Genomic DNA, 22,381 nt, shown 5'->3' with positions numbered 1-22,381 from the left:
GGGGGGATCTCAGAAAAGCAAGTTTTCTGGAAAAGAAGGAAGAACTCTAACTTCAGTGTGCTGACTGCTGCTTTTCATACATTTATTTATTCATTTAAAACTACCTCTGGCATTTCCTAGCAGGCTTCTAGCTTTACACACACAGGTCTCCATCCCACAAAGGGATGCGTGCTCGCAGGATCACCTTCATGGGGAGGGTGTCCTGACACCAGAAGCACCCGTATAATTACAGTGGCATTTTCCATGTCAAGGATTCATCCAGCAGTTGATTGCAGGATGAGGCCATTGGAAATACCATGAAAGAAGTTTTTTTTTTTTTTTTTTTTCCCCAGCTATTGTTTCTAGCCAAGAATTCCACATTGTTTGTTTGCAAAGGCTTGTTGCTGTTTCCCATTCTACAAACAGCTACTTTGTTGGTGGCGGACTGTGAAGTCCATCTCTGTACCCTCAGGATCTCTCTTGATTTCCATTACTATGTGATCTATAAAACGGCACATGGGAAAAATATACACAGAAACTTATTTGAGAAATACTGAGCCCTCTTTGTAAGGGTTTCCCCAGGGAATCATCCATGGGTCCAGTGGTGAGAGTGTGTTTTGTTCCAGCCATTCATTCTCTATTTGATCTTCGTCTTTTTCTCAATAGAGCTGGTCTTTGAACCTACATGCAACCAGCAATAAAATAAATGCCCTCCGTATTGCATCTGTAGTGTGTATCTTCACTCGTGTGCTTTTAGCTTTGGGGTATTGTGTATAATATCACGCTTGCAGAACTATCAGCGTTCATTGTTTTAAGAGTGCACATGCTAAATATGAGCTGGCTGCACGATCCCCCCCATTCATGTGTAACACAGCTGCCCTCTTCCCTCTGTACTGTAATGCTGTATTTCAGGTGGCCCCAAGTCAACTTAAAACCTGATCAGGACTCTATGGCTAAACTTTCTGTCCTGCTTTTGTGTCCTGTGAAGGGCTAGCACTGAATTGGGAACTTTTCTCTTCTTGATCAGCAGAGGAGCTCCTCTGCAATGAATTTCTAGGCAACCTTGTGTAGTTTCGAAGAGATGCTAGGTCACGGATTAGTAATCTATATATGGATAAAAAAAGTAAGTTAATTGAAAATACATGGGGTACATTTTCAAAAAGGCATCTCCTTAATTTGGATGATATTTAAATTTTTTTAAACCAAAACTTCTTTTTGTGTTTGCTTATTCTTTTTTTAACTATATAGTTTCACTATGGCAACTCTTAACTTCTTAAGTGGTTTCAAAGGACAATCTTGTTGCTTTGGTTTTTTTTTCGTTTTATACATCTTAAACCATCTCATATCTTGTACTGCACAAATGTTCTTCCTCATTAGGAATTGAGCAGTGTGATGTTGACCTGTTCTCAAACCTATAAACGGTCAGTACTACTGGGTCTTGGAAACCATGTACCAGTCCGGCTGTTCCATCTCCTAAAGGTTCCAGTGGAAATTAAAAGGTCAAAGGTAGATTATACATTAGGATGGTTCAACTTGGAAAACATGACTCGAGGTGCGAAGGGGAAAGGATCACGGAGTCGCAGGGCTGGTGGCAACCTCAAGAAATCGCCTAGTCCATCTTTTTTTCTCTTAAGCAAGTTCTTCTTCAGCTGTGTCATTCCTGATGGATTTTTATCTAACCTCTTCTAATGTTAGCCTTCCCTCAGGTCCTGCTGTCCTTCCTTCTCTAGGAAACTCAGGTTACATCGTTGAAAAGTCTTTTTTAGGTCTACTACTTTTTGACCTGTCAGGCACAAAAGAGAGATGATTCCTTCTTGGTTTTGCAGCAGTCTTCTACAGGTTGGAGGTTGTAGGAGTGTTCTTCTCTGGTCTTGTCCTCTGTAAGGTAGGTAGCCCCACTCCATCCTGAAGGGTCATTTTTTTACTTTCCTACTCTGAAGTCCTTCCAGTTGATGCGGTTTGGGTTTTTTTGTTTGTGAGAAGCATGGTTTCTGAGCTGGGGCAGGCAATCAGTCACCAGTGAAATGGCGCAGAAGGGTTGTTTCAGGTGTGTTGTAGGATGTTGTTCACGCATACTCGTGTGATCTTGCATTCTTAGTAACAGCATAGCACTGACTCTTCTTCAGTTTGACGTACTGTGATCACCGGGTCCGTTTTTGAAGAGCTACTGTCGAGTCATTTGTTGCCCTGTTTTATGGGGCTGGTTATCTCTGCCCAAGTTTAGCACTTGACACCTGCCACTCTTGAATGGCAATTAATAAAAAGGCTTTTCTCTGAAAAGACATCTGCAATTCTAATCTTCTCTTCCCCCATGCGCAGTACTGCTGCACGCAGTTGTAAGATCTATGAAGCTATAGGAATCTATGAGAATCTATGAATAGGAAGCAATTTTTATTGCTTTGTGCATTCAGATTAAGGCAGATCTAATTAAACTGAGGCAACCGGCTTAGAGCGAAGGGAGGCTCACCTTCATCCGTGCGAAATCAAGTGGGGGATCTCGCTGCCCCAGGGTGCGGTGATGGCCTAAAAGTGCAACGGCCGTACAGCGGATTCCCATGGGGGTTAGGTAAACGGAAGGAGAACGGCTGCAGTGGTGGGTAATGAACCCAGTTTTTGGGTGCACCCTCCAGATTGGGAAGTTCATAAGTTGCTGACTCGAAGATTCGCTCCACAGTCACCCTCCCTTTCTTAGGGAGGGTGAAAATCGGCGGTAGGTGGGTGTTGGATGGAGGGATGGAGTCAGCACAGCCGTGAGGGGTCACAGTGGTGCCCTTCGGGTCCATTCCCAGGATTCCTCTCCAGCGCCCTTTGCTCCTCTCTCTCATCACACTGACACTTTCTAAATGATAGCAGAGTGATGTTTAAAACCCCCCAAACAAAAGCTCTGCTCCGTACCACATGTTCCGTATATAGATGAATGAACTAACGACTTGAGCGTCCCGTAAGCCCCTTGTGTGATCCCGTCGTCTCATTCTTCACGTGTGCCCACCTGTTGTCTGTCCCCCCTTGCTGTGCGTCTGTCTCGGATTATAAAATCTCTTCGTCTGAAAAGCTTCAACGTGTCTACAGAGAGTCTATATAAATAATCATCTAATTTTTCGAGGTATGGATGTAGACCTTAAGAACAAAACAAAACACACACCCCCCGCCCCCTGAAAACTCCTAGTGTGCAAGGGCAGAATATACTCTTACTTTTTGCTTTAGCTGGGATTGATATGTAATTTTAATAGAAGACTAGTACAGCCTTGGCATTATTTTAGGAGCAGTTTTGAATTACCCTACATGGATTCCTTTTTCCTGGTGGGATTTTCAGGATATAAGCAAATAAAATAATCTTTGGAAGAGACGCTTGTGCTCCTGCTCGTAAAATCTCAATACATCATAAAGGAAATGAGCAGTTTTTGCACAGGGCAAGCAGCCAGGAGAGCTGAAGCTACTGCAGAAGGGGGAGCAATATGATGCAGATGCTGTAGAGAAATTGTGCGCGGGGAGATCATGGGATGACTCCTCTTCTTACATCATGGTAAGCTTAAAAACCAGCATGGCCAGTGTTAAAACAAAAGGAAGCCTGTGAGGCTGGGTGGCTCTGCTCGTTGAAGCAACACCAAGCTCTCAGTGTGAGACCTCCTGCCGAAGTTTGGACCAGTCTGGGAAATTGTTGTTGTTGCCCAGTATCTTTCAATAGTCAGCAGGAAACAAATTGGATCCTGAATCAATTTGGTATATACTAATACAAAACTCCCCTCCCATCTGAACTGGTTGCCTCCTGGTGAGCTCCAGAGGGAAAGAGGTGGCTGTTATCTTCTGAATCCACCTTGAAGCTCGTCCTGCTTTGCTCTGCTGCTGCTCCGTGCGCCATCCATGTTCTGTTGGATAATTGGAGAGCATCAAATGATGTTCCTTCACTAGTGATAAATTCATTAAAAATTCAGCTGGTTTCTGCAATTGTTGAAAAGCGTCAGGAAACAAAGATCTTAAGTTGGTTTGTGTGATCCTATGCTCCTGAATATGCTTTGAGAGCTCCGTGTCGCAGCTCACGCTGTTGTCCAAGCTCTGTTACTGATTTTGCCTATAGAACGAACAGAACTGAAAACACACAGGAACTAGTTCATAAAATTTGATGATGCCGGCTGAAATCCAGCAGCAGCTTCCACTGTACAGTAAGCCTGAGTAAAACTAGAAACCTCTGAGACATCTTAGAGACAAGCCTGGAAATGAATATTTACAACTTTAGTAGCTGTGAAAAGAGGAAAAAAAAGTAGTTTTATGGCATGTTAGTCTTAGACTGACGTGAGGCACCCGAACCCTGAGCAGGCCTTCTCTGCTGGTATTTACCTTTATCATTGGCTGCTTTTGCTGAAGACCTGGAGCTGGGCATGTTTACTTGAAAGTTTGTTTAATTTTTTTCAGCTACCCCAGCTGGTTTGTAGAAGATGGTATCTCTATTTACAAACCTTCTCCTGTCTGAACTTGAATGAGTATTCAGGAGAATTCCCAAAGTCATCTTTCTACTTGTTGTCTAAATAATGTGTAAGCTGCTTATTTTCTATCCTGATGAGTCTAAAAATTAGCTTTGTTCTCATGTGTGTCTTTACTGAGTCAAACTGATGCCTAGGGCTGTAAAGGGCTGAACCGCTGTGATCTTGCTAGTCCAGGAACCTACAAGTTTGCAAAGTGGGAAATTTTTGAACTGTGAGCCCCAGCTTGATAGGATAATGTAGAAAGATGGCTTAGTAAAGAAAATAAATACCTTTTTTATAGCAGATATATACCAGGTATATAAAAATACCTCTTTATACCAGCCAGGAGGAGGGATCCAGCTGGGAGATGCATCGGAAGATCTAAAAGAAAATATTTGAACTTTATAGGTAAAGCCCATGTTGAAGAGTTCTTTTCTTGCTGTGATATTAAGGAGTTAAAACCTATTTGTTAAATTTTCCCTCCCCACCACCAAGTAGATTAATTCCTCTACCACTCAGGTAAAATAGCTTTTAAGATGAGAACCCGTGTGAGCGTCTGCTACAAAATTTATCCATTAAGACTGCAGCATTTTGGGGCTGCCATGCAACAGTTTTAACTCCTGTTGCCTTTTACTTTTCTCTGGTAGCAGGGAAGAAAATCCTTGGTGTTCACTGTGTGGCTGTTGGCATCCCATCTGCCAGAATGGCGATGACTATTAAAGCAGCTAATTAAAACTGGTTTATGCCGTGCAGACGAAGACTGTGTGAAAAGTGATGGTGTTTATGTACAGTTTCCTTTCCGTGAAAAACATTGTCCTGATTTACATGTAGATGTGCTTTGTCTTTTTTTTTTTCCCCAATATCCCTGCAGAATCAAGTGACGGACACCAACCGAAAGCTGCAGAATGAAGGAAGAGAAGTGAGTGATACATTCATTCATTCTGTCTGTTTTTTGCTTTTCTGTTATTTGGCTGTACTCACTAGTGGCAAATTACACTGAGCATCAATAACTGCCCAGCTTTAACTGATAACGTACACGGCATTGGTATTAAAGCGTGCGTTGATTCTCCTTCCTGTATTTTGCTTTTCTGCATGAACGAGGAGTTGTGTGAGCGTTGGGAAGTGATTTTTCTTTTTTCACTGCTTGTGGATTGAAAGCCAGTGGAAGGCAAAGCCTGGGAAGCAGGAGGGACTTGAAGCAACAATAATCAAGTTGTGGGCTTGCTCCTGCAGCCCTGAGTGGCGTGAATGGGATCGGTCATAACAATACCGCATCCAAAGCAGCGTGGCCAGCAGGTCGAGGGAGGGGATTCTGTTCCTCTGCTCTGCTCTGGTGAGACCCCCCCTGCAGTGCTGCGTCCAGATCTGGGGTCCTCAGCACAGGAAAGACATGGAGCTGTTGGAGCGGGTCCAGAGGAGGCCACAAAGATGGTCAGAGGGCTGGAACACCTCTGCTGTGAGGACAGGCTGAGAGAGTTGGGGTTGTTCAGCCTGGAGAAGGGAAGGCTCCGGGCAGACCTTATTGCAGCCTTTCAGTACTTAAAGGGGGCTTATAAGAAAGATGGAGAGAGACTTTTTACCGGGGCCTGTAGTGACAGGATGAGGGGCAAGGGTTTTAAACTGAAAGAGGGGAAATTTAGATTGGACATAAGGAAGACACTTCTTATGATGAGGATGGTGAGATACTGGCCCAGGTTGCCCAGAGAAGTTGTGGATGCCCCATTCCTGGAAGCCTTCAAGGTCAGGTTGGATGGGGCTTTGAGCAACCTGATGCAGTGGAAGATGTCCCTGCCCATGGCAGGAGGTTTGGAAATAGGTGATCTTTGAAGGTCCCTTCCAACCCAAACCATTCTGTGATTCTATGAATATGAGCTGGAAAGTCTGGCTCCTGCTTCACAGTGCAGTGAAGCAGCAAGTAAAGTCAGGGTGGTTATTGAGCTGCATGGGTAGAGGCATCAAGGCATGGAGAAAAGGAAGCGACTGAGCTTGTCTTGGATGCGATATGCCTCTGACCACATTCATTCTTCTGCCCCTTCATCATATGGGGATATTAACAGGCTGGGGGGACTTCAGAGCTGAGTATGCGTGAAGGCTCTGATGCTTGAAGTTTTTCAAATGCCTGAGATGGAGATGTGTGAGAACTCCCAGGGACGGTCCTTCTCGCATTGCTCTATATATTCCATATAAATCTACTCTTTGCAGCTCTTCTATTTTCCTTCTTAACTGCCCTGCCAGACACCCAGCCTTCATTTTGCTCAGAGTACATGCAGGCATTGCTATTTCAGTCAACTGCGTTGCATTTGAAAAACAAATGAGAAAATCCCCATGTTGGACTGTGTCAGACCAATTATTCTAATAAAGATTAAAGATAAAAGTGCCCTTTGGGGAGGAGGTGATGCAGCTTCTCTCCTGAATCAAGTAAACATACCTCTGGTTTACCTTGAACGGAGGATTCGCCTCCAAGGGTAGAAGAGCCTGGGATTTCAAAAGGACTTTGCAATCTCAGTCTGGTGCTGTGGAGATAAGTTGGTACTCGAGAGGACAAATCTGTGACCTGCCCCTTTGAAAAAAAGAAACTAAGGAGTTTTCTTTTGTATGCGATGGCCGGTCCTTGTTTTGCCCTCCCTGTCCAGATGCACAGGTTTTTCTGTTGGAGACTGAGCATTTAAAAATCCTTGTGAGTTTGTGATGGTAAGAATCCCTCTGGGAGTGAGCGGCCACATCCTGTCTTTGAGAAGAACTAGAAAAGAGAAGCTTGGAGAGAGGGAGTAGGGAAGAGATGAATAAAATGGGAAGGGGAAATCATTTTTGGAATTCACAGGATGTGCTACGAGGCTGGTATTTTGATGGCTTTGGTTTTGCTGCTTGCTTACTGAAATTAGGCTAGGAAATGCTTCTACTGCTTGATTAAACAACCCGAAGCTGCCCGTCCTCCCTATTTCAGCGACGCCGTGCAGTACTCGGTGAGCTCTCCGGTTATCAGAGTAGGCTTTGTTGTCAACCTACTGTTTGGATGGTCGTGACAAGTGCAAAGCAGTTTATATCCTCTCTGCTCTGTTTACTGTTCTTAGTGAAACTTTTTTTTTTGTTTTTCCTTTCTGAAGTTGATAATAGCAATGGAAGAGCTGAAGCAATGCCGATTACAACAGAGAAATATTTCAGCGACGGTTGATAAGCTAACGCTGTGTCTTCCTGGTGAGGAATCTGAAATTGCTCTTTATTTGTGTAGCTGTTTATTTTAATTCATGTGTCTCTGCTTTGTGCTTCTGTCTCAATGCTTGTGTGTTTTCCTTCTCTTTCCAGTCCTGGAGATGTACAGCAAACTGCGAGAGCAAATGAAATCTAAAAGGTAAATTTTGTATAGACTGGGGTTTGTGTTGGAAGAGTTGAAAAGCACTCGTTTGGTGCCAGATAAATTAAAGAGGTCCTCAAAACTGAGGACTTCAAAATCAGTTAACTTACCTGATTTCTGGCTGGTATCTTCATGGTCCTGCTCAGCCTCCTGCAGTGTAGCCTAGAACCGGGATTGCTGCAGGCTCTAATTTTATATTGTGTTAGGCTTTTAAATTAAGGTGGATGTTCACTTTTTTCATGGAAGCTCACTGTTGGGATGCATGTAATCCATGCATGACTTGGTACTTAAGCGCTATTAACTAGATTTCACTCTATGAATGTCATAGTACAAAACCTGATATAATCTGAGAGAAACCGATGAATGTGAATGGAAGCCAAGCTCCTGAGAAATGTTGTGTAGGATGGTGGAAGTTGGTAAGAAGGCGTACGGCTTATTTTGCGGTAGAAATAATTGTTCCGAAGAGTGAGCTGAAGGACTTCCTGGCTGAAGGACCTTCTGGCTCAGAAATCATGAGCTGTAAATCTAGGATTTTTCCCACCCTGCATCTCTTGTGATGCTGAAGGATGAAACCACGGTCCGAGATATTTGCGTGGCTGGGATCCTGGGGGACGGTTTGTTTAAGCAGCATGGGACTTCGGAGGCACGTTGTAGCCCTGGGGGTGGCAAATCGGGCAAAGAGCAGCTGCTGGAAGGAGGTCAGCTGAAAACACGGCAGGCTCCAGCTGAATGCCACGCAGGGAGAGCAGTCGGATCCGGTGCCTGGTTTGTGCCTGCCATCCCATCATAGAAACAATACAGAAGAAACCAGATGTTTCGAACAAGGCGATAACTAATTGGATGGGTGTATTTTTACACTTCCCCTCCCGCCTCTGCTGTTCTCTGTCATCCTTGGACCCAGGAGTCTTGGGTAAACAGATACGCATTACTCCTGTAAGTAGGGCTGGCCGGAGGAGTTATAGGGAGCTTATTTAGCTGTTCACAAAGCTCGCTCTCCGTCTCAGGATGGCTCAGTACAGAATAGGGCAGCGTATAGTTTATCCAAGTGTTTTTAGTCTGTTTACCCGAACAGTGAGGGGCTTATCTGTTGACAGATGTGGGGTGGGGAGCTGGAGCTGATCACAGCACTGTGAACTTTTGAAGGGAATCCACATGCCGCTTGATTCCCTCGCTCTGGATAGTGTTTCCAGGGTCTGCTTCTAAGAATTGCATCTTCCCCCCCCCCCTTTGGATTGGTTCACTTTGAAACAAATAGAAGTTGAAAGCCACATTTAAGGAAAATCTGAACCCTTGGCTTTTTTTTTTCCCCCCTCCTTCTTTCTTTGTCTGGATTTGATGGCTTCATTCACCAAACGCAGCACAACATATTAAATATTTTTGTGTCTGCACCCGGTCTCACTTATATATCATTTCATGATAGCCAGCAAGGGAGTTGGTTACTAGCGTGAGTCTCGAGTTTTGAGTACGCAATCTCAGAGGAGTAATAGGTTTTGCATTCGGGGTGAATAAAGTCAACTCGCCCAAGGTAGACAAAATGAGTTATGTGCTGTTTGCTGTGTGAGGTTTATAAACCGAACGCAGGCGTTTGCCAAATGCAGAATCTGTGGCCATTAACTGGAGTTGGAGATGGGGAACGAAGCATGGTCCGAACCCGGAGCAGCGGCTGTGCAACCAGCAGAGAGAAGAGATGGAGAGAAATGTTTCATCTGCTGTTGTCCAGGATTTAAGGAAGGGACAGAAAGAGCTTCTCTCCAACGGCTGGGACACATGTGGCTGCTTCTTGGAAAGTGATGAGAAGCACCCCCCTGCCTTCAGATATTCCTCCTGGTTCTGCAGGGCTCCAGAGGGATCTGTCTTTTTTTTTTTTTTTTTTTTTTACCCTGGGTCACTTGTCATATCCATGAAATGAGAATGCTTCATCCTGCTTGTAGCCGAGAAGCCTCTGTAGAGCTGTACCCACCTGAGCAGGGCCTGGGTATTTCCAGGAAAAAAACCCCCAAAAGCCAGCTCTGACTCTGTTTTATCAAAATGCTGCTTCCCCCACTTGGCAAGAGCTCCTGTTTCACTGGTGCAGCAGTGCCGGGGGCCACAGAGCTGGGCAACCTCTGGGTGGCTGATAGTAGGCATTAGCGTAAGGGATGTTATGTGGGCTGAGGCGGCAGGACCTCAGCCGCAGGAATCGCTGGCCTCCGCGCATCTCGCACAAGAACAGCGTTGAGCTTTCCTCTGCCCTCCCGTGTTTGGGACTCTGTTTTCGGCAGGCAGCTGGGGACCCCATCAGTGACCGCACGCTGTCCCCCCGGCCACCTTTTTGCTGCTTCTAGTTCAACAAACAATGCCCTAAAATGTAACAACCCCCCCAACGCGTGTTTATTCCTCTGGTTCAATTTCTGGCTTTCTGCGTGCTCCTAAGTTTCTCTCCAGAGACGTTTGCATTTTATTGCAAATAGTTTTTCATACTTTACGGTAGTGTAAACACCGGCCAGGTTACGGGGTTAATCCGTTTGACTTCTGGTGTTGGGAACAGGACAGGCCACTTCTGGTTAAAATAACTCCCCTGTGGACCTGCCTGGAGTTCAGGCAAGAATTACTTGGAATGGGGATATGAGTGTCAGGTCTTTTTTTTTTTTTTTTTTTTTTTTTTTTTCAGTGGTGCTAATACGTTTCTTATGACTAAACACTTTTTTCTCCCCCCAAAATTCAAGGTGTAAGTGGCAGGTGCTTGTGGCCAGGATTAACCATGGGTGTAGTCAGCTAAAGTTGCCTTAATTCACCCAAGAGGTGACTGTGACCTGGTGTTAGTCTGAAATAAGTTCTTACAGACCCTGCTAATGCTTCCTAGGTGGTTCCCTGATAAGTTTTTTTTTTTTTTTTTTTAACCTTTGACCAGATCTGTGGTCAGACCAGGGGGAGGATGGTCTCGCATTTTACATTGCCATTCAGGAGGGCTCCTGAATTCCATTGAACAGGCGAAAATCCTATGGACTCCCACTTCCCAAAGGGAAAAGAGGGAGGGCGTTTGAGAAGAATTATTTGCTTAGAATAGTTTTCCATTTAGCATCTTCTGTCAGGCTATGAAGGTTGCTTTTATGCAGAAAGGTAGGATAAAATTTACAGTGCCTTCCCTAAGGCCATTGGGCATGACCAAAATATAAAGGCATGCATTGTGCATGGGGGAAGAAACTTTGGGAATTTTGCATTCTTAAATTTATAAGGTATATTTCTTATAGAGTGGGGAAATAAATTATTTTCAACATGGCAAAGGTGACATACCCCAGTGGTACAACAGTAGTTGCTGGAGAGGCAGGGACTTTGTAGAAAATGTAGCTGTTGGACCCCTAATCTGGGGTTTTTATCCAGATTTTCACCTCTATCTAAAGAAAAAGTACTTTGAGTGGAAAGTGTTTTTAATGGTGCTTCACAGCGTTTGAACAGCTGGGAGAAAGGTGGGATCTGACTCCTGGTGTGCACGGGGAAAGAAGTCTGAGAGCTCTCATGTCCAAGATCTTTACAACAGAATAACAAGTATCCATGCTGGTAGCAGATATTGGATATTAACATGTGTTAGACACCAGTTTATCAGTCTGTGGTATATTATGGTATATTCCCATCTCCATGCTTCTGTCTTACGGCACCTCACTGTTGGGGCTGCTGAATCAGGCGGCATGACGGAGACAAGTCTGCTGTAGCCCCGTGCCCCGGGTCCGAGCAGGAGCGAGGCTGAGTGTGTGCTCCCAGCAGGCACGTATACAACACGCACGCTTGTATACGCGCAGAGCCAGCCGCACAGACCAACAGGCAGAAACGCTCCGCACTCACAAACACCAACAGCATCATCCTGTCCCCGTGTCTGGCTGGTCGGGATGAAGGTGATGCACACAGACGTGCACCCAGAAGAGAGAGCCCTTGACCCAGGAAAAGACTTAGAGATGCAGTCCCCAAATGCTGTATCCCATAACGTGCCCCATACCTGACACAGCCCCCTTGGTGTAGGAGGTGTTCCAGAGACCCCCTCACCTTGTGGGTGTCACCTCCATCCACGGGGCTGACGGCTCTCCTGGGGAGACCAGTCCAGGGTCTTTCTGGGGTTCCCCCATGAGCCGCTGTGCCTCTGTGCTCCTCTGTGCACGTGGGGCTGAGCTTTTTCTCACATAACCTAAAAATACTACGTGTGGTTGCCAACTTTTCCTTCCCTCTGGGATACGGTGCCCCAAATGGCTTTATTGTGGGTGAGAGCTGCTGCTGGGCTCAGCTGCTGCTGGTCACTTGTGACCCAGCCGGTCCGTGTCTGCACATCAGAGCACTGAGTAAGGAGCTGCTGCTCACCTTTGGGTTTCTCTGCTGCTCTGTTTCCAAAGGAAAATGATGCTTTTATGGTGACCTGGATGCTAAGGTCTATGTTCCTTTGAACAGAGCTGAGGTTTTTGATAGATATATTAAATTATTTACAGTTAATGCACATTTCAGAGGGGAAGTGAGATGGAAATAGCCGTTCTTCTTTCCACATCTGCCTTGCTTGCTTTCCCCAGACACTACCCTGCGCTCAAGACCCTGGAGCACCTTGAGCACACGTACCTGCCCCAAGTGAGCCACTACCGCTTCTGCAAGATCATGGTGGATAATATTCCAAAGCTGCGTGAAGAGATCAAAGAAGTTTCCATGTCAGACCTCAAGGATTTCTTGGAGAGTATCCGTAAGCACTCTGACAAGATTGGAGAGACAGCAATGAAGCAGGTAGGACTTGTTCTGTGTGCACACGTGGTGGAGGCTTTTTTGGAAGAGGAGGGTGGTTCACAGTTGTGTTTAAACAAAGTTCTACTTCTCCAATCCCAAGGCAGTAAACAGTTTTAAATGTTGAAGTAATTTTGTTATTAGGTGAAGCAATGATTCACCTAATTCATTCTGTGGTTACTACTAGAGGTTATCTTCTGATTTTTGTACCGTTGAAAAGTGATAGACCATTTTTGTCGTCGTCTTCTCCTGCCTGTATTTTGCCGGAGGCTCTTGCTAGCCCAGAGCCCGGGGGTGCAGCCGCGGTGTGTAACTCATATTTTCCGCTTAGCAGGACAGGGGCATTTGTGCTGCTGTGCCTGGTGGCAGCTGGAAGACCTGGGGACACCAGTGTTGATCTCCCAGGTTTGGGGTAAAGCAATAGAAGTTCACGCGCTGACTGCAATTTAATTTTTTTTTGCATCTTAAACTGATTTTCAAATACTGGGTAAACTTTCATTGCGGCTTGCTTGTGTTTGCCTAGCAGTTGACGTCTATAAAAGATGAACCTGGTTAATTGGACATCCCCATGCATGTTTTAAAATGGAATTGCCTTTTCTCACTCTTCTTTAATATTCTAGTTTTGAATTTCAAGACAGGTTTTCTTATCACAGGCGGGGAGCATTGCTCACAGTGGCTCTTAAAAAGAACTTTGCTACTTTGATGAAATTCAAATCCACTAGTAATGGAATGTTACCTCTCATGAGCAGTAAACTACTTCCTCTGCTAGTGATTGATGGATTGGACTTCTTGATTTATGGGAAGGACTCTTGCTATAATTTTCACAAGATGATAAAATTGTGCTGTTATGTTTATGGGTAGAGATACAGGCAAGTTCGATTTTTCTGTCTTGTAAACACCATCCTTCCTGTAAAATGGTCTAGCTTGAGGATTTCTATTAATTGATTTAATTTACAGTATATCCGCTGCCTTACTGTCTTCTCAACCTCTCTCTAGTACTGTGGGAAAACAAACCAAGCCTTATATTGTGTAATAGAGCTGTGGAGAGATGCCATGCTGCATCTGAGAGTTCAGCGAGCTTTTTTGTTAGTTGTTGCATCGAATCAAACTAGTCTTTCTGAATCTGCAGAAAACACGCTGTGACCTGGACATCCTGTCGTGGAGCCAGATATGTGCGGTGGCGATGCCCGGGAAGGCTAAGGGTGTTCTTGTGCTGAATTTAGCTGATACAGCAGTTTCTAGAACAGTAATTATTTACAAAAAATGCTCTATTTTTGTTCATTACAGCAGCCAAACTTTTTAAAAGATTCTTCCTTGGTTCCTGTGGCTCTGCGGCTGGAAAGGAATAGGAGTTTCATTTGTCTTTTGGTGCCCAATTAACGCAGCGAATGTGCTACTTTAAATAAATAAATAACTTCTCTATATCCTATTAAGGATATTTACCAATTATAGAGACCTAAGAGGATGCAGATGTTGCATCCTCTTCTCATAGTTTCCAGTTTTGTCGTCATGATGCTGGGAGGGGTATTTAAACCTCCCGGCCCCGTGGCTGATTGCTTTGAGGGGTGGGGAGAGATGTGCACGTCCAGCCACGTGTCCTTGGCTGCTTAGGCAGACCAATTTTGAGAAATTCCCCATCATTTCAAATAGCTTCCTTTGCTGTCTTTTGAGTAGAGATATTTTTGTAGCTTTGTGCTTTCCGTCCCTTTCAGATCCACGGAGCACTTCTTCCCGTTCTTCACCTCCCTCCCTCCTGTCCCTTCTGCTCCTGGGGAGAGCTCGTGCCCTGCCTGGAGCTCTGTTAATTCTCCATCTCTTGCGCTTAAGAAATCTGTCTTTTTACAGCAAAGCTGAAAAAGTTGCAGTAGCCCATACTGGCATTTATTTTTCTGCTATGGGCACTCTCCTGGTGTTTTGCTCACCACTTCTGACCCTTCCTCCTTGCAATGTTTGCCACCCGCATAATCGGGAGAGACCCTGGGGGTTGGTAGGGACTGGTTGCTCCTGCCCTACCCAAATACAAGAACTGGAGCCCAGCGAGGGAAACCAGCAGGGGCCACGCTTGAAATAAGGGGGGGAAAAGTTGGTTCTTCATTCTGTGGGTGATAGACCTGTGGAGCTTCTCGTGCACAATTTTCCACGTCTTCAAGGACAAACTGGCCAAGTCCTTTTGCCGGGTTCCCTGTGGGTTGCTGACTGAACAGACTGTTTTGGGCTCAAGAAGTGCCTGATCTGACAACAGTGAAAAGATTTGGGGGGAAGAACTCTATTTCCTCACCCTGTTCTCATCCTCCTTTGGTGGAGTTTGGTGTTTGATTTTGCAGTACTGGATTACCTGAGCTCCTGCTGTGAGCCAGCAAGCAGCCATGCATCTGAATGAAACCTTCAAAGAGTGTTTTCTTTCTTCCCGTAACAACTCGCTTCTTTTTTCCTCTCTGTTCGTTAGACTCTTCTCTACTCTTCACCTTTTGTCCCTCAGTGTTTATTTCAACTGCTAATGTTTTGAGCTTCTCAAAACAGTTGAAGTTCATTATTTGTTCTTCAGCTCCAGATAGCCTCTCAACCAGCACTAGGGTCCCCGCTTTGACCTGAGCCAAGCACTCTGTTCCTTCTCCTTTCAGTATTTTTCTGCCTTACAGACTTGTAGAAGTTCTTCATCGTTCACCACCTTCTGCTCGGTTCCAGCCCTTTTGGACCTTAAGGATTTCTAAATTGAGGTCTAGGTTGTGGTAAACTTTTCTTTTGCCTGTTGATGCTGCTGGCCATCTCTGTATCTCTGTTACGGGTGCATCAGAGCTTCAGCACTTCAATGTATCCAACAGAAAAATACTCAAGTGGAAGATACTTTTTTGTTTGTTTGTTTGTTTGTTTGTTTTTTCCTTCCACGTAGATGCCAATTGGGCTGTTGTAAGGGAGCGTCAACACAAGACGCACCGAGGGGCTAATGTTTAGATGTTTTTAGTTTCCCTACGGATAATATAGTGAAGTATACATCTTCAGTCTCCCCTCAAATCCCAGTTTCATGCTGTTTTATGAGAGCAAGATGTAGACTCTAGAAGGGGTTTCCTTCACCCTTTGTGGGAACAGAGGTATCTCTAAGGTTGGACTCGGTGGCTTTCCAGCAGTAAAAGCATCATGTTCCCGCACAGTGGCTTGGGGAAGAAGGTCAATTTGCCACATCCAGTTGCAAAAGCCGAGTTGGAAGCGATGCTGGAATTTGAGCAACGTGTTAGGTTTATTCCTGCAAAAAGTAGCACGGGTTGCTTCACCAACGAGAAGTGATGAGGGGCTGAAGCTTTCGGAGCCTCCTGTTGCGTGGGGTCACTTCACGTCGTTTTGCCGAGAGCGAAGGACAGGGTTCCCACTGCCAGAATTACCAGTATCGCTTCTTGCATCGCTGGGTCTTTTTCCTCGGTCTGTTGGCCATGATTGATAGCTGCTCTGGAACAGAGCAGAGCTGGCAGGAGGCCTGGGAGAGTCAGGGAACTGCGATTGGCAGCTAAATACATTCGGTTTAAATTAGCATCATATAAATTCTTTTAAAATTGTTTGATTTCACCAGCGGGAATGGAAGAGGGCTTGATACAATGGGGAAAGGAAATCATGTTTTTGTAACATTACAAATCTGAGGCCGATGATGACAAGAGCTGAAAATTTCATTTTGTGATAATCAGAAGGATCTGTCTTGGAGCGCTCGGAGCCGTGGCTGCGTTTCTGGCCGGCAGTCAAGGATGCGGGGAGCTCGCCGGCCCCTCTCTTGGAGAGGAAGCCCGTGGTGGGGTGAAGTCAAGTGAGACGTTCCTAGGGTCAGCCGGACACGGGAACCGGAGGGATCTCGCCCCACGGAGAAACCTTATAGTCTCGCTGTACAAATGATGAGCTCTCATTGACTCCTTTCCTCGTGTTTTTTTTAAATCTAAATTTTATTACCTATGGTTCTGGGGGAATTTGTTGCGTTCCAAATATTGTTCTTAATTACACGGCGCTTGAGCAGATGAAAGTAGCTCTGCGCATTTGAACTTCTTTTGGACTTTGGCCCTGTGAACCTGCGTGTGTGTGTTGTTTTTGTTAGTGTGTTTTTCTTTTTTTTTTAAAAAGATCTGAGTTCTGGGCTTGCCAGGAATGAATTACATCTTATTAACACTTGCTGATATCCGGTATGTGGTTTTATTATCTAGCTTAATGTCTGAAATATGCACGGCATGTGGAGGAGGTCACTTGGGATGGTGCTGCACACAAAGCGTCCAGGGTTAGTGCAGGGAATGCTGCTGCGCAGGGGGCCAAGAATAACCCATCCAAAAGCCATTATCGGATCAAGTTTGTCAGGACAGCCAAAATGTTCAGCGTGCCTTTCACATAGATGGAGGCAAACCAGCATTTTTTTTTTATTTTTATTTTTTTTTTTTTAGTATCACTTGGTTGTGCTGTCAAAGCTGATGTTTAATAGGTGGTGATCTAGTATGAGTTTGAACGGGTTGGTGTTTCAGCTATGCTTTCTCAAGGTGACGTTTATTCTTCTTGCCGACAGATATTGACGTCTGTGTCATTTCTGAGCAGTATAACTTCACATTTGTGTATGTATATTTTCCCCGCAGTGGCAGAAAAGATCAACTTGGTGATGTGAGTGTATATGTACGCTTAAAAAATGAGGCAAAACGTTGCACAGTGATGTGCGCAACTAAAATGCTGATCTGATCTTGGTAGGAATGCAGTTCTGACCATCAGCTGGAGAAGATGAAGCACTTCAGAGCGTGGATTACCAGCAGCTCCACAGAAAGACAACTACGTCTCTGAAATCAGTGATTCAGATCTAGGGTTTGGATGACTTCCCTCGCTTCACACGCTATCCCTGCAGGTCAGAGCTGACCGAGAACCGCTCACGTGCAGTGGTCAGAGCGTAGCGTCCCGCACACCTCCTCTCTCGTTTAACGTGGCCTCTCGTGCCTGCAAATAGCTTGGACAAAGATGCCTAAATAGCACGTGGGTATGTGCAGCTGCTGCTGGACCGATACGCTTTTCTCTGGTATAAAAGTATTTAGTAGCACAGGATCAAAATGCAGCTGGCCTTAGAAAGAAAAAAATCTTGTGGATGAGAAGCAGAGGAGGAGATTTATTCTTTTTTTCCCCCCAATTACTTGGACTGGAGATGACAGCTGCTAATAGGCATTCCCCGTGACTGCTGGGATGCCGTGCTGCATGATTACGGGGCCATGCTAAGGCTGTTGAGCACCCGGCCGTGTGCTTCAATATTTTAGGTATGTCTGGATTTAAATTTAATTCTGACCTTGAGTTCCCTGGATTTATGATGATTGGTTTGAGGGTGCAAGTTTCTTTGCGTAGTTTGCTCTGTGCTACTGGTTTGTTCTTGCAACTGTAACCGAATCTTAATGTGCATTTTTACTAGGAGTACCGAGAAGTAGCTACGTGTTGGTCATGAGTCCTGAGTGTCTGTTGGTTGTTTTTTAATGCTAAAGTAATTTTGAATATGGTGATGTTGTAATAAAAATGCTACCATGTAATTTTTTTACAGACTAAATTGAAACCTTGCATTTTTTTTAAAAAGCTGGCTCACGTGCAAGCTGCCCTGCCTGCTTCTCTGCACGATGGCCATGGAAAAAACTGGGTGCACTCGGTTTGCCGGCACATGGAGCCTGTTTCCTTGGCTCACTGCAAGTGCGGTTTCAAGCACTTCCCTTGGTTTTTGGATCCCAGGATGGTGTTTTGCAACAACAACTATCGTCCTGCCCGGCAACACTCGCTTCGTGCCTCTGCCCCTTTCCGTGAAGTTTGTTCTGTTGAACTCTTTCAGGATTTTGCTAAAACGATGAGGGTAGTGATGGGATTACGTGGCAGTGGAGTGTTAGAGGGTCCGTGATTCCTGGCCGTGGAGGACAGCAGGCGAATACGACGCAGCTTCAGGCTGATGGTCCGTGCCCCAGCAGCACGTGAGAAATGCGGGGCTGCGTTAGGGAGTTTGCAGAATTGAGGTGGGCGAAGGGGAGGCAACGGGTGGTGTGGAAAGCAGCAGAGAGCTTGGTCTGCAAAGGTTGCACATCATGGCAAACACACCTCGGCGGTGCAGTATTGCTGTACTGGTGATGCCCGTCCAGAAATGCAAGGTGAGGCTGGTTCCTGTGCCCTGCACTGGGGGGTCTCCTGCTGTGAGCAGCCCCCGGCAGGGACCGCGTCCCTCTGACGCCGCGCCGGCTCCGCACACACAGGGGTCTCCTGTTGCAGGTGGCTTTAACCGAGCTGCGAAAACACGAGGGGGTTTTGTCAGGCAGTTTATTTGAAATGATGGTGATAAGTAGAGACGTGGCATGCGGCGATTTCAGCGTTATTGGGAAATCCTGTCCCCTCCCTGTGCTTCATTTTAAATGCAAACACATGCACACCAGCCCGAGCCACATGAGCGAGCGGTTCCCTGCGCGGCGGGGGAGAGAGGGACATTTTCTCAGTCTCCAGATACTGCCCGGTGGCCTTTTGATGGCCCAGAAAAATGTTTAAAAATGCAGTTTGTGTAGTGTTCTTAATTATCCTCATCCCTGACATTTTTTAACTTTATGTAATCTTCTGCAGCGCATATGGAAATTGTTTTTGCTTTGTATCCGTCTTTTAGACTAAATTAGATTTTACTGCCTTTCTCTGGATGCGCTGTGCGGGGAGTGTCCTTCTGCTGGGTGTCAGTGCTCCAGCAGCACTCGGTGCTCTCCAAAGGTCACAGGAGCCCTGTGTAAGACTTTGTCTCCCCTGCCACGCGGGCTGGATCGCCCGTGCCAAGCCTGGGCTTACGTGTCGCGTTTGGAAGGTCCCCGCATCCGCTTGCTCCGCAGGGGCCGTGTTTTATCGACATGCCCCAGGACTTCCAAAAGCCCCCTTAGATCTGAACTTCCTGCTGGTTTAAGTGCGGTGTCTCTTATTCCAAAGGTTTTCTTTAACAAGCACAAACAGTAAAAATAATGTTGTTTATTCAAAGCAAGGAGATTTTATAGTCTTGGATGCAGGCAGGAGAGCCTTTTGAAAAGGTCAGTCTGGTGGCTGGGTATGCGGTGACTATTTACACAACAGAGTGGGGATAAGGGGATGGTGTTTTCCCCTTCTGGGCAGGTTTGTAAAGGAGAAACTTATTTTCTAGTAAAATTTAGTAACGAGACCGAGTTAATCTTTGATACTGCTGCTTGTCTACTTGTTATATTAAAGTATTATGAAAGGAAATATATCTTCTGGGACTGTTTGGATTAGAAGTCTGATGGCCAGCTACGGTCTCAGCTTGCAGGTCTTGGGGAAGAGGCTCACTGACCAGGCTGGGTGAAGCGGGATGCTGTGGCACAGTGCAGAAATGATTAATGTCCTCTGGGTATTGAAAAGAGGTGTTGCTGTTAGACCTGAGTAAGCTCTGAGATGCCTTCAAGTGCCCTGGTAAAAGTGTTTGTTGTCAGAAGCTTATAATGTGTTTACACCCATCCTCTTCCCCCCCACCAAGACAGAGATGGATAAATAGTACTGACTCCTGTTGGTCGCTGATCCTCAGCATCTTTCGCTTAACCTCTTTGAAAATTTACTTGAGAAAACTGGTAAAAATAGTTTTGTTTTGCACTGGATTAAAATTACAGACTTCAATACTCTTTAACTCGCTGCTTTTTCATTAAGACTTGGCACGGAAAACTGTTTTCTTAGCAGTGTGTTGAACACAATCTCGATGGTGACTGGACTAATCGCTTGACACTTGCTGTTTAATTTGGAAGCTTTTGGAGACAGACCCTGGTGAAGCGTCTGCGTTTGTCAACTCGATCCACCCGCTCTTTTCTTGACTCAGCGACGATCGTCATGGGTTTTGAAGATGAGATGTGAGATTTCCCAATGCCGTTTAGCCAGAGCCAGCGTGGTGGCTTTGTGCATGGATCTGTCACTGTCTTTCATCCCCTGCTTTGCACATTCAGGCTGGAGCTCAGGAGCTGAAGTGGTACCCAGCGAGGTCTCTCACGGCTGTAGGATGCTCTGCTGCTTGCAGCAGGGATGAAAACCGGGGAAAGAAGATGATTTGAATGATTTTGAGAACTGGAAACATTTTTTTTGAAGTGGCTCCTGAAGCGAATTGTCAAGCCAGGAGCTTGAGGTTAAATGCGATCCCTCGGCTTCCCGGCGGGCGTGGGAACGGAGAGGCTGTGGCAGCCGGACAAGTTCGGGTTTAGCGTCTTGGGTCGGGGTAGATGGGGCAGCCACTTGATGGGAAAAGCAGATGAAGGCATCGCCAAGGACCTCTGTAGGGGTGGACTGGAGGCCAGCAGCGCATATGGGCCACGTTGGGGAGGTGGTGATGGGGTATGTGCAGATGTCAGCATGTTTCTGTTCCCCCGTGCACGTTGTTTGAGGTCTTTGTACTTCCTTGTGCTTTAACTCTCCTTCTTCCCACATCACATAATTTTGAGTGCAAATGTGCTTATTATCATAAAAGAACTTTTTATTCTAACGTTTCCTGGCTTTCTGGGGAAGGTTTCTCTGTTTATTTAAGAGGAATTCTGTGCCTTTAAGTCTGCATTTAAAATTTATACTCCATAGGAACTTTATTAATAAATGGGTATTCCTCTGAATTCTTTTTATGACCTCAAAAATGAAACTGCTAAATCATGGGCCTTTTTTATTTCAGCATATGTATGACTAATGGCCACAGGGACTGCGGTATCCCCAGTAGCATATCCAGCATGTTCTGTGGACATGGCTGCATCATAAAATCAAAAGTTTAACTACAGGGCAACCATATGCTGGACCAGCTTGTTGTGTGGTTGCCTTTTAGACCTTTTTAAAACACTTGAAACCTGGAGATGTTTCTTGAAATAAATCCTTTATCTTCCAACCGTTGTGATAGATGATATAATTCACAAGGCTTGGGAAAGCGCAGTGCCAAGCTGAGGCATAAGCACCCCTTGCTCCTTCTTCCGAGCCATTAGTAATTGCTGTTACGCTTATTGTATTGTAGCTGGGAAAAGAGGTGCCGTTAAACTCCTTTTATTCACCCTGGACTGCAGGCGTTCAGCGCTGTAATTTTCACTGGTCTTGCTTCTACTGGCTTCAATTATGTAGACTGTTAAGTTGTTTAAAAGGAAGGCGCTGCCTGGTGCACCGGTCTCCCGCGGACGTGCCAGCTTTGGAGGTGAGACGGCGCGGATAGACCTCAGACTAATAAACCGGGTTGCGTGCCTGCTTTGGCGTACTGCGTGTGGGAAAGGATATGGAGGAGCACGGGGGTCTGGACAGGACAGCCGTGTCGGGAGAGGTGATGGAAATAAGGCTTGCTCAAAAAGTGCTGGGAATTGCTCCCATCAGGATGCTGCTGCCCAGGATGATAAATTCTTCAGTTTTCAGTTGGATGTCTCAGGCTTATTATAATATAGCTGCTAATAAACCTTTTAAATTAACTGAATTTTTCCTTATTTTTCTTTTTAAAAATTCCTTGAGTGGTTTTGGTAACGGATTCTTGTGCTGCACATGGGGTGGTTTGATCTCTCTGTACTTTCTCCAGCTGGTGAATACTCTTGCCCTGTGGCTGGCTGTGTATACGTGGGAGAGAAGCCGAGGAGGTTTTGGGAGCCTGGGTACTCCCGGTGTAACACAGTCACCTAGGAGTCTTCACGTACCTTCACCTGAAGATGCAAACCAGTTTGTGGACGTGGCAAATATTAATGCCGCAGTGAAAATGGTGCTGGCACTTTGTTCAAGGAAACAGCCTGTCATGCTGGGACCTGATCTTCAAGGCTTGCAAGTGCTGCAGCCCTTTCAGTTCCAGCACCGGTTCTTGAAAACAGCCACTGCCCCTTTAGTTTGGATTTTGGCTTTTTATCCAGGTGAGCAAGACTTCATA

General features: G+C 45.6%; 1 protein-coding gene across 4 annotated transcripts in view; it reads left to right on the top strand.

The window, feature by feature from the left end:
* The window catches only part of EXOC6B (exocyst complex component 6B), a 318,042-nt gene that overhangs the window by 54,243 nt on the left and 241,418 nt on the right, over positions 1-22,381 (top strand). For all 4 annotated transcript variants that reach the window (XM_075499433.1, XM_075499431.1, XM_075499435.1 and 1 more), the window contains exons 3-6: positions 5,311-5,358; positions 7,544-7,634; positions 7,743-7,788; positions 12,321-12,525. In XM_075499433.1, the coding sequence (XP_075355548.1) occupies positions 5,311-5,358; positions 7,544-7,634; positions 7,743-7,788; positions 12,321-12,525 (390 nt within the window). The remainder of the gene's footprint in view (positions 1-5,310; positions 5,359-7,543; positions 7,635-7,742; positions 7,789-12,320; positions 12,526-22,381) is intronic.

Source organism: Mycteria americana, chromosome 4 (assembly GCF_035582795.1).
Source record: "Mycteria americana isolate JAX WOST 10 ecotype Jacksonville Zoo and Gardens chromosome 4, USCA_MyAme_1.0, whole genome shotgun sequence".
Classification (NCBI taxonomy): Eukaryota; Metazoa; Chordata; class Aves; order Ciconiiformes; family Ciconiidae; genus Mycteria; species Mycteria americana.
This window is presented reverse-complemented; position numbering and strand designations above follow the sequence as displayed.